The 12,586-nt window shown below is 42.6% G+C and overlaps 1 protein-coding gene across 3 annotated transcripts in view; it reads left to right on the top strand.

The window, feature by feature from the left end:
- The window catches only part of ADCY2 (adenylate cyclase 2), a 1,055,565-nt gene that overhangs the window by 217,023 nt on the left and 825,956 nt on the right, over window positions 1-12,586 (top strand). For all 3 annotated transcript variants that reach the window (XM_033929720.1, XM_033929718.1, XM_033929719.1), the window contains exons 3-4: window positions 5,520-5,681; window positions 12,278-12,427. In XM_033929720.1, coding sequence (XP_033785611.1) covers window positions 5,520-5,681; window positions 12,278-12,427 — 312 coding nt within the window. The remainder of the gene's footprint in view (window positions 1-5,519; window positions 5,682-12,277; window positions 12,428-12,586) is intronic.

Genomic DNA, 12,586 nt, shown 5'->3' with positions numbered 1-12,586 from the left:
GTTTGAGCAGCTATCCTTCAAACGTTAAGTATTTGATCATTGCAGGATTGACTGTGACTTCACATCCTGAGGCAGCTTATAATTAGCGAAACGCTGGCCACCGTCGATGTGCGGTGTCTTTCTGTTTACTCAATAGAATTTGGCTTTTCAAATCATTTTCAGATCATAGGGGTCCTGATACAAGGCAGAGTATATTCCACTTGCATTGCACTAGGCTTTTCTCTATTGAAATATTATTGAGGAGGTTTTTTATGCCAGTGACTTTATTACACCCTGTAAAACTCCACCTGTTTTCAACCTGAGTTTCTCGGTTTGGTAGAGGGGGGGATCTGAGGCTTTTTCCTCCGCTTAATAATTTTCACAGAAGAAGCGTTGCTCCGAAGAGGGAGTGGAAAATATGAAAAAGGATCTGCAAAAGTTAGAGGAATGGTCTAATGCCTGGCAACTAAAATTCAATGCAAAGAAATGCAGAGTAATGCATTTGGGGATTAATAATAGGAAAGAACCATATATGCTGGGAGGAGAGAAGCTGCTATGCAGGACGGGGAGAGGGACCTTGGGGTGATAGTGTCCGAAGATCTAAAGGTGAAAAAACTGTGTGATAAGGCAGTGGCTGCTGCCAGAAGGATGCTGGGCTGTATAAAGAGAGGCATAGTCAGTAGAAGGAAGATGGTGTTGATGCCCCTGTACAGGTCATTGGTAAGGCCCCACTTGGATTATTGTGTTCAGTTTTGGAGACCGTATCTGGCGAAGGACGTAAGAAGACTTGAGGCGGTCCAGAGGAGGGCGACGAAAATGATAGGAGGCTTGCGCCAGAAGACGTATGAGGAGAGATTGGAAGCCCTGAATATGTATACCCTAGAGGAAAGGAGAGACAGGGGAGATATGATTCAGACATTCAAATACTTGAAGGGTATTAACGTAGAACAAAATCTTTTTCAGAGAAAGGAAAATGGTAAAACCAGAGGACATAATTTGAGGTTGAGGGGTGGTAGATTCAAAGGCAATGTTAGGAAATTCTACTTTATGGAGAGAGTGGTGGATGCCTGGAATGCGCTCTCGAGAGAAGTGGTGGAGAGTAAAACTGTGATTGAGTTCAAAGAAGCGTGGGATGAACACAGAGGATCTAGAATCAGAAAATAATATTAAAAATTGAACTAAGGCCAGTACTGGGCAGACTTGCACGGTCTGTGTCTGTCTATGGCCGTTTGGTGGAGGATGGGCTGGGGAGGGCTTCAATGGCTGGGAGGGTGTAGATGGGCTGGAGTAAGTCTTAACAGAGATTTCGGCAGTTGGAACTCAAGCACAGTGCAGGGTAAAGCTTTGGATTCTTGCCCAGAAATAGCTAAGAAGAAAAAATTAAAAATTTAAATTGAATCAGGTTGGGCAGACTGGAAGGACCATTTGGGTCTTTTTTCTGCCATCATTTACTATGTTACTATGTTGCTATGATGTGCGAATTGTGGGTTTTTCTGCCTTGTTCTGGAACTCTATGCCTGTGGAATGTTTAGTACTTCTCTTTATGGACTCTGCTGATCTTTCATGAGTAGTTATGCTGTGCTGTAAACCAGGTCGAAAGTGTAGTGAGATTAAATTATCATTTATATTCATTTTTTTCCCAAATAGGTCAAGGAAGATGACTTTAAAATATGCAATCAGTAACAACTATAGAAAAATAGACAAATATAGAGAAAAATATAGACAGTAGATATAAATTCTGAAAACTGATACATTTTGATCACTAACTTGAAAATAAAATTATTTTTCCTATCTTTGTTGTCTGGTGATTTCATGAGTCTGGTTGCATCCAAAATTTATTTATTTCTTTCTGCCTCCTGCATGCTTCCTTTCCTCCAGACTTCATTCCATGAGTCCAACTTTTCTTCCTCTCTCCTCCACCCCTATTGGCAACGTCTCCCTCTCTCTCTCTTTGTTCATCTGTCAATGAAAGGTCACTTGGTCAGCCACAATAATCAGACAAGAAGAAAGTAACAGGTGTCTTTTATTCAGCATACGCGGGACTTCTATGCAGTAAAGTTTTGCCTCAGAAGTACAGAAAACAGGATGTTCTTTGGTATTTATACATTTCCTGCCTAGGACAGATGGATACTAGATACAACTTTTCATTTACTACTTTTGCTACAATTTCTTGATATACATTGGTCCTAAGCCTGCATTTACTATTGGTTCGGGGGTAACCTTATAGTCCTTGCAGTTTCATTATTACATGTCCAGGAGGGCAAAGTACATATATAGTCATGTTTTCAGCACAAACAGAAAGAGGCTAAGGCACATAGTGCAGGCAGATTAATATGTGAGATAAGTCAGATGCTATGATTAAACACAAACCAGCATCCTTGGTAAAGAGAAAACTTAGTGCAGAATTTAGGAATAACCAGTCCCAAACTCCTTCATCTTGAGAGATCCAGGCATCTCTCCACCTCCTCTACTGCCACATCCAACATTTCTCCCTTTCTCATGCCCCAGATCATGTGCAGAATTTTTCACCACTGCCCACCAGCCCCATGCCCATTTCTCTTTCTATCATCCCTCTCCAACATCATGCCATATCTCTCCCTCCAACATTATGTCCAACATTCCTCCCCCTTGCATCCCCTTCAATCTGTCCTGCTGGTCCCTCTCCACCACCATATCCAATATTTTTCCCTCTCATCCTTTTATTCCCCATGCATCTCTACCTCACTCCTCTCTCTCCATGCCCAATTTTCCTTTCTTCTTTTCCCCATGTACACCATCTCTCACTCACACTCATGCCTAACAATTTTCCTTCTATTCCCTACACCCCTATGTCCCAAGTTAGTGCCCCTTCCTCTCTCTATTCTGTGTGCTCCCACCCCCTCACTGCCTTCCATCCTTTGTCCCAAAATTAAGTTGCACTGCCCATACACACCCCTTCCTCCCTCCCTTCCCTGAAACTGACACATGCTGAAGCCTGCCTGCCCCCCCCGCTGAAGCCACCGCTGACAATTCCTCCCTACCACCCTGCCTACTGCACCTCCGAAGCTGAACTTGCTACCCGACATGCTCCATCCCACTCCCATGCTGCCAATTCCTCCCTGACCACTGCACCACCCCCTATCCCCAAAGCCGACCCTGCCACCCGACACACTCTATACCCTCCCCTGCTGCTGCAGCAGCAGCAACTCTGGGCAAGGTCAGGCCAGGCACGTGCAGCGACTTTATGCAGCCAGCCCACCTGTCTTCCCACCCGCTGCACCCCCAACCTCTGAAGCCAACTCTGCCACCCAACCCGCTCCTTCACCCCCCTTGTAGAGAAGGTTCCTGGCCAGCCAGGCTGGCCCGGAACCTTCTCTACGACATCAGAATTGACATCTGTGAAAAGACTTGTGGGCCAGCTGCTTGCAGTCGCTGCACTCGCCTTGCCCGTCCCTTCCCGGAATTTGGGGGGGAGGGGGTGATGGAGCATGTTGGGTGGCAGGGTTGGCTTCAGAGGTAGGGGGTGCAGCGGGTGGGGAGACAGGGAAGAATCAGCTGTGGTGACTTCAGCCGGGGGGGACGGGACAGGCAGGGAGAGATCCCGGGCCTGCCTGCGTACCCCCTGGGGTACGCATACCTTGTGTTGAGAAACACTGTCTTAGAGAGAGGAAGAGATAATTGTTACTGCCTAAGGGCAGACTAGATGGGCCATTGGGCCTTTATCTGCCATCATGTCTCTCTGTTTCTATGTTACCATCTAATTTTTTTAGACATAATTATGTAATATAACAGAACAAAGGTGATTTTGCCATTTGAGCTTTACATTTTTTATGCCAGTGTGCATTATAGGAAAGGAAGTAGACAAATAATTGTGAAACAAAAGTCATTATACACACAAAAAAATGGGTAATTTAAATGCATACATTTCCTTTCAAAATCGAAAGCTTTTTATGACATCCTGATTCTGCAGAAGAGGTCTTTTAAATAGTGGTAAAAAAATTAATAAATTCAACCATATCTAAGAAACTAGAGCTGATGTGGTCTATCCAATGCAATTTTCTGAATCAGCGCCCCAAATAACCCCAGGAACAGGTCAAAAAACCCAAAGCCTGTGTTTTCAATAAATCTTTTTATATTAATACCTTGCATTCATCCTTAGCACATGCTCAAAATATTCAAAAGGCTTTAAAATGGGCTGGCATTTATGTGCTATTGAAATAAGTATGAATTGACCATTTTCCTCCAGTTCCTTCCAACATCAACATCATCTATTCAAATTCTCCATTCAACGTTTTGGGGAAAACAAAATCCAACATAAAGATCCAAATTAAATAGTAATCATAATTGCCACCATCATTTTCCCAACCTACCTTAACTATATCTAAAACATGCCAATGAATATCTGAAACAGTATGATGTAATGCTAATAAAGGGGGAATTCATTAATGTGTGCTACTGTTAAGATGGGTTATTTTACCACAAGTTATGCTATTTTAGCACAAGGTCTCACTGGATAAAATGGGACCCTGTGATAAAATAGCACAACTTGTGGTAAAATAACCCATCTTAACAGTAGCATGCTTTGTTGAATTCCCCCCTAAGCCTCTAGTGATGCTGATTGCCTGTTTCAATTTTGGATTTGTGTTCATTCAAGCGCAGCTTCATTTGGTGGGTACTTCTCACATAATCACAAGGGCATTGAATCAGATATGTGCATATGACAGCGCAGAGGTTTTCAACCCAGTCCTTGGGCATGCCCAGCCTGTCGGGGTTTTCAGGATATTAATAGGGAAATAATACCGATTGGCTAGGGTTTCCCTGAGGACAGGCTTGAAAATCCCTTTGTCCTACATGCCTACCTGCAGAATCCATATGTTTGCTTACCCAACATTTAATGCTTGTCGTTTTAAAAGATTTTGGGATAGAACTCTTGCCTTTCAGGCAGGAAAAATGAATGACTGGCTGGGTAATATTATGCGTGCTCCATCTTATTTTATCTTTAGAAAATTAGTAAAAATGCAGTTGTTTGATCAATTTGTAACCTAATGATTCACTGTTTTATTTTTTTATCTTTTATGTATTTCTGATTATTTGTTTTGTATTTTTTTCACTGATTGTCTAGTACTTCTTATTGTAAACCGCCTCAAATTATTATGGCTTTGGCGGTATACAAGAATAAATTATTATTATTATTATTATTTGTTAGAGGCTGACTGAATTTTGGTTTTGGCACCAAAAGCAGCCCAAAATCTGTGTTTCAGTTTTGGCTGAAAATACCTGTGCATTTTTGGTTGGAACCAAAACTGTGTGTGACCCTCATTCCTTCCTTCCTCCCCCGACCAAAAAATGCCCCTTCTCAGACCCACCCACTGGCAGCAGTCCCCATTCTGAAACCAGTCCTTGGCAAAAGCCCTTTTATGAAACCTTGGGCCTTTATAAAATAGATACATTTCAGGAATTCTCAATTAGGTATCCTGTTAAATTCCCAAAATAGGCAAAAGTGTGTTGTAATATTTTGCTCAGATATTTGTATTTGACATGCATTTTTTTTTTTTTTACAGGTATCATTTTTCTTGTTTATTATTTTTGTGGTATATACCATGCTTCCCTTCAACATGCGAGATGCAATAATTGCCAGTGTTCTGACCTCTTCATCCCACACAGTAGTTCTGAGTGTCTACCTGTCATCTTCTGCAGTAGTGAAAGAGCACTTGGTTTGGCAAGTAAGTGCTTGGTTTTATGAATTATTAATAATTTTATACTAAGTGAGGTAGCACAGAACAGAACTGTTGAAAGCAGAAGTTGAATACAGTTATTTGAATGAGTATTTTGCTACCTACTCATGTTGACAAGTTCCTGCTGAACCAGAAAGTATGCAGGTAAGGCTAGTCTCTATTAGAGCATTGGTCTTTGACCTAAGGGATGCCGCGTGAGCGGATTGCTGGGCATGATGAACCACTGATCTGACCCAGCAGTAGCAATTCTTATGTTCTTATGTTGTATTTTGTCTAAAAGCTTTAAGGGCCATATTCTGTAAACGGCATTCTGACTGTCTAACTAGCCAATTGGGACACACATTTTTAAAAAACCAAGGGGTTATAGGCCGTGATAGGTGCCTGAAATGTAGGCCAACAAAATGCTGGCCTACATTTCAAATAGACATGGCTGCTGAACTGATCGAGGCAAGGAAATCTCCCTGCCGTGATCAGCTGAGTGGCTGTGGCAGGGAACCCCCAAACCCCATCACAAGTCGGCTGGTAGGAGGGATGTACATTCCCTCCCGCTGCCACCCCTGAACTAGAGGGTTGCAGGGGAACAGAAATACCACCCGTCCCTGCCAGAATCCCCTCAATCCCTGTCCATCCCACCCATTAATTACTTGAGAAAGTGGCTTTCTTGCTGCGCCATATCGGATCGCCTGAAGTATGCCTAAACGGCTGCAGTTACCATATTTTTGATCCATAAGACGCATTTTTTCCACCCTCAAAAAGGGGGTGGAAAAGTGGGTACATCTTATAGAGCGAAGATGACCCGCCCAACCTCCTCCCGTTACCTTTTTAAAACAGTGCCCGCCCTTTAAAAACACAGGCTACCTGCCAGCCCTTCCTTTTAAAACATCCCCCCACCCCGTAGCACCTTTTAAAATGCCTCTTAAGCCTGGTGTTCCAGCAGTGTATGGGCTGGCAGGAGTGTACTTTCTGCGCTGCTGCCTGGGCCCACCCTGCTTTCTGAATGGCTGCATCAGTTCTCATGGGACTCACGAGAACTGAGTGCAGCCATTCAGAAAGTGGGGCAGGCCCAGGCAGCAGCGCAGAAAGCATGCTCCTGCCATCCCATACACTGCTGGAACACCAGGCTTAAGAGGCATTTTAAAAGGTACTGCGGGGAAGATTGCATGCTAACGCTGCTGCCGGAGTAGTAAGGAGGAACATGGGGATGGGGAAGAGCAGGTGGAGAGGAGGAGCATTGGAGGAGGGGAAAAGATGCCAGCATTGGGGGAGAGAAGGCTCGGAAGATATGTGGCCTTGAGATGAGGTGAGATGGGGTGGGGATCTTTAGAAGAAGGGAAGAGACAGGGGAGAAGCTGAACATGGGGAGTGATAAGAACATAGAGAGATGCTGGGTGAGGAGGGATCATATGGTCAGGGATGCAGACTGTCAATGGTAAACACTAGGGAGAGGGTAGGAACAGTGGAACATAGAGGCAGTGCTGCTGGAAAAAGGGCAGATGGGGACATGGAGGTAGGATAGGATATGTTAACTGAACAACTGCACTAGAAAGGGAAAACTCCTCACTGGCTCCACCCCCTCCTGCCTAATGTCGTTGTTTTGTGCTAACTCTTTAGTATGTTAATAAGTTAGTATATCATACTACTTCAAAACTTATACAGTCAATGACATGAAGGTAATTCAAAGAACTTAGCTTAGCCGGGCGGTCCATAGCCTGACGCAGCTACATAGCGAAACACCAGCCAGTTTCTGTTGGCAGGGACCGGCAAAGACAGCGGGAGACTTAATAAGCTGCCTGCAATTCTACTTGAACCCTGCCTAAGATAAGTTCGACAAAGTTCCACATAAATGACTACTTCGGAAAATTGCAAGCCATGGAATCGAGGGTGAAATACTCACGTGGATTAAAAACTGGCTGGCGCATAGAAAACAGAGTGGGGGTAAATGGACAATACTCGGACTGGAAGGGCGTCACCAGTGTGGTGTCACAGGGCTCAGTGCTTGGACCCGTGCTCTTCAACATCTTTGTAAACAATCTGAACATTGGTACGACGACTGAGGTGATTAAATTTGCGGACGATACGAAGTTATTCAGAGTAGTGAAGACACAGGAGGATTGCGAAAATCTGCAACATGACATAATCAAGCTCGAGAAATGTGCATCAACATGGCAAATGAGGTTCAACGTGGATAAGTGTAAAGTGATGCATGTCGGTAATAAAAACCTCATGCATGAATATAGGATGTCCGGGGTGGTACTTGGAGAGACCTCCCAGGAAAGAGACGAGAGTTCTGATCGACAAGTCGATGAAGCCGTCCACGCAATGTGCAGCAGCAGCTAAAAGGGCAAACAGAATGCAAGGAATGATAAAGAAGGGAATCACAAATAGATCGGAGAAGGTTATCATGCCGCTGTACCGGGCCATGGTGCGCCCTCACCTGGAGTACTGCATCCAGCACTGGTCGCCATACGTGAAGAAGGACACAGTACTACTTGAAGGGTCCAGAGAAGAGCGACTAAAATGGTTAAGGGGCTGGAGGAGTTTCCATACAGCGAGAGATTAGAGAAACTGGGCCTCTTCTCTCTTGAAAAGAGGAGACTGAGAAGGGACATGATCAAAACATTCAAGATACTGAAGGGAATAGACTTAGTAGATAAAGAGAGGTTGATCACCCTCTCCAAGGTAGGGAGAACGAGAGGGCACTCTCTAAAATTGAAAGGGGATAGATTCCGTACAAACGTAAGGAAGTTCTTCTTCACCCAGAGAGTGGTGGAAAATTGGGACGCTCTTCCGGAGTCTGTTATGTGGGGAAAACACCCTCCAGGGATTCAAGACAAAGTTGGACAAGTTCCTGCTAAACTGGAATGTACGCAGGTGAGGCTGGACTCATTTAGAGCATTGGTCTTTGACCTAAGGGCCATCTCGTGAGTGGACTGCTGGGCATTATGGCCCACTGGTCTAACCCAGCAGCTGCAATTCTTATGTTCTTATGTTCATTTTAAAAATAGCTCACAAGCCCAAAAAGCTCTATATAATGCGTTCAGGTTCATGAACAAGGTCTCTTCTAATTCTGTTTCTGCCTGTAGAATGTTCTGGTTTAGGCAATGGGCAGGAAACTCTGCTTCCAAGGCTCCTTTGAACAAATTATCTTTCAAGGACCAAATGTGGGGGTTTTGTTAACCCTCAGCAAAGTTCTCTGCTCAGAGATCATTTGGAGGATCCAGGCGAGCTCAACCCTCAGGTTCCCGACATGCAGCAACCTCCAAGAAATCCCAATGAAACCAGGCAACTCACTGAACTTCCACAGATAGGAGCACGGTTGTCAGCTTACTGGGAGGCCTGGGTAAAGATTTGCTTGAACTACTAAATACTGGTACTTCGAGAGAGCTACAAGCTTGAATGTTTTCATTCTTTACTGGACCTCTTTGTGGACTCTCTGGCTGGACAGCCAGAGAAAAGCGATCAAGGTCTGAGCAACTGTAAAATGGCTCATGGATATTCAAGTTGTAGAACCTGTCCTGCCTGAAGAATCACACCTGGGCAGATCCTCTGTATACTTTACTATACCCAAAAAAGACTCAGATGACCTGAGGCCAATCTTGCATCTGAAGTTAGTCAATGCTGCACTGAAAGCGCCCTGGTTCCAGCTGGAGATCATAGCCTTGGTAGCAACGGGGGAATTTTTAGCCTTGCTGGAGTTGACAGAGGCTTACTTGCTTAGTCCCATATTTTTAGCTCACAGGAAATTCCTGAGATTCCGTGTGTTCGAGTGACATTTCTAGTTTGTAGCACTCTCATTTGATCTGGCAATGGCATCTTGCACCTTTACCAAGGTAATGGTCACTAAAGCACTTCAGCTGCACAAGGCAGGGATTCAAGTTCATCTATACTTGGCTGATCTGAACCCTGTCAAGGCTGATGGCAGGACAGCAGTAACACAATTTGTCTAATTGCTGCAGGACCTGGATTAAATCAGCAATTTTTGGACAATCCATCTGGAGCTGACACAATCCCTAGAATACTAGGGGATCCACTTCAACATGGTAGAAGGTAGCGTTTTCACGCAAACTGAAGCTAAGATGCCAGAGTTTGGAGATCCGAGCAAAGCCTACTCCTATGGCTTGGCATTATCTACAGGTGCTGGGGTTGATGATAGCAACCCTAGAAGGTGAAAGTTCATCTCTCTAGGATGTGCTATTGTCCCGCTGGTCCACCTGCAGTACAGGTAGCAGGTGTGGACAGTGTGCAGGCCGACTATCTCAGCTGGCAGATCTTGTCAATTTTGCATGAGGTAAAACTCTATAGTTTATAAATCTTTCCTTTTGGTTAAGTATTAATAATAATATTGTAATATGTAGCTAAAGAGACATATGATTAGAAACTGTTTTATTTTACTTTTGTGATTATGATAAACATACCGAGGGCTTCAAAATAGTACCTGGGGTTCGAAGAGAGAGGGCAAAGTTTTGGCATAGTTGGATGTTAGGAGAGTTCTTCTCTGTTATCTTGAGGTGACAAATGATTTTCTTTCTTTTTTTTTAGTTCAATCTTTATTAAATTTTAACATCTTACAGAATAATACAATTCACAAATAGATCATAACATATGTATACATAACACTAAGAAAATCTTAGCAAAAACATGCATATATCTATCCACCCATCCCTTCCTTATCCAAAAACCTCCACCCTACCTCCCTCTCATTTGTCTGACAAAACCCTCTAAAGAGCCCCACACATCTACAAAGGGAGGTCATATTCCCAGATCTTTCAGCTAAATTAGCTTCATATCCATTATAGAGGCACACAGTTTCCCACCAAAAACGAAAGTTCAAAAGAGTGAAGTCTCTCCAGTTTTTGGCTATTAATTGTGATGCCACTCCAGACAATATAAAGAATAACTTATTCAACTTATTTTTGTTTACCGTCAATAAGGTTACTGAAGTAGCATGTGTTCCACATATCACCATGCCATATGAGAAAGGAATATGAACTTCCAATGTATATTGCATTTTATTCCAAACTTCTTGCCAGAATGTTTGAACCAGCGGGCAATAAAACAAAAGATGGTACTGTGTACCTACCTCCTTCTTACAACTCCAACATGCATTGGATCTAGTAGCATCCAGTTTTTGTAATTTAACCGGTGTCCACAAAGTTCTGTGAAGCACAAAGTAAAGCGTTTGTTGCAACGATGCAGAAGCCATACATCGTATTCTTTGAGACCATATTTTCTCCCAATTCTCAGATCATCTTTTTGTACTGCTGAGTCCTAGTCATCTGAGGAAGCTGGCATCTAAGGCTTCCATTTCATGGATTTCATCCATTTCCATGGATTTATATGGCTTTTTCTTCAGCATATATCATGTGTGGTAAGCAATCACTGATTTCTTTGAGAACACACTCTACGAGGAGTGTGGCTTCTTCATGAGTGGATTTCTTGGCAGTTCCATTCGAGGAGATTTGTAGGGAGGCTATATAGTCCACCATCCATACTTTTCTGAAATTTTACAGGGTGGTTGTAGCGGAATGACTGGATGCTGCTTTTGAGTCTTTGGTGCCAGCAGAAGGCTCATTTGCTCCACCCTAGACTCAGTGAGCTTCTTTGCTACATCCCACTGGTTCAAGACTCATGCCTTTTGCACTAGAAGGAAAGATTAGGTTCTTACCTTGATAATCTTCATTCTAGTAGAAAATCTTGAAGGCCCACCTTGTCAGATTTCATTTAGCCTACTTACTTTCTCAGACATATATGTATTTTCAGATGCTGGTCTTTTATCTGCCAAACAAGTCTGAAGAATGATGAGGTAACTCTCTTATGCAAAAAGACAAATGAGAGACTGAAAATTATATGTGTTTGTGCTGGTTACACTCAGGTAGGTAGTTTGTTAAGTTCTATCTTGTTTTCTGCTACGTTCCTATTGGCATTGGTTTCTTTAATTGAAATTGTTTAAGAGCAGAGAAGATTTGGTTTTCTCAGGGAGTTCCCTGTGCACATCCTTTTTATTTCTCCTGTTATAATGATTTTCAACTGCTTTGGTATGAATTGAGAGCATACAGCACAGCTCAATAATACAGGAGGTGGAGTCAAAAAATGTAGATGATGCTTTCTACACAACTCGTAATTAGAGGTGAATAACCACCTGGTTCAAAACTCATATGCCTTTCTATTAGAAAGAAGATTATCGAGTTAAGAACCTAATCTTCCCTTGTAGCCGTATCCTTATTTAAGAGGGTTCCAGCTATTTTTTCGCATTTTTAATAAATTGGAACTGGTGCAGTATGTTAGCTTCCTTTCCGTTTAAAGTTTTTGTATCTCATTTCTTCTTTTTTATTTGTTTAAAATTTGAAAGCTGATTTCTCTAGCAGATTACTGTGAGCTAGCATGAGATGACATTATAGAAAAAAATCTTAACAGAAAATAATGTCTAGTATTGATACACTCACTATTAGAATGATAGCTCACCGTTATCCCAAGAGAATGTTTTTTCTGTAGTTTTGAAAGAGCTATTCTTGTGCTGCTTTTCATGTTCTCTGACCTGCTATTTAAATTAATTCACTATCAATTCTTTTTTTCCTACTCTTTAGATCTTAGCAAATATTATCATTTTCATATGTGGAAATGTGGCTGGGGCATACCACAAACATCTAATGGAGCTGGCTCTGCAGCAAACATATCAGGATACCTGCAATTGTATTAAATCCCGCATCAAGTTGGAATTTGAGAAACGTCAACAGGTAGTACATTTTAGTATCTCAAAAACAATCAACATTTTTACAGAAAACCAAGATAAACTTCCAGAGGCATATCGGGAAGCTTTTAATTTTGAAGAAATAATTGTGATGTAACTATTGCAGGATTATTATACTGGATAAATACATAGTCAGATATAAAAA

This window comes from Geotrypetes seraphini, chromosome 2, assembly GCF_902459505.1.
Source record: "Geotrypetes seraphini chromosome 2, aGeoSer1.1, whole genome shotgun sequence".
Lineage (NCBI taxonomy): Eukaryota > Metazoa > Chordata > Amphibia > Gymnophiona > Dermophiidae > Geotrypetes > Geotrypetes seraphini.
This window is presented reverse-complemented; position numbering and strand designations above follow the sequence as displayed.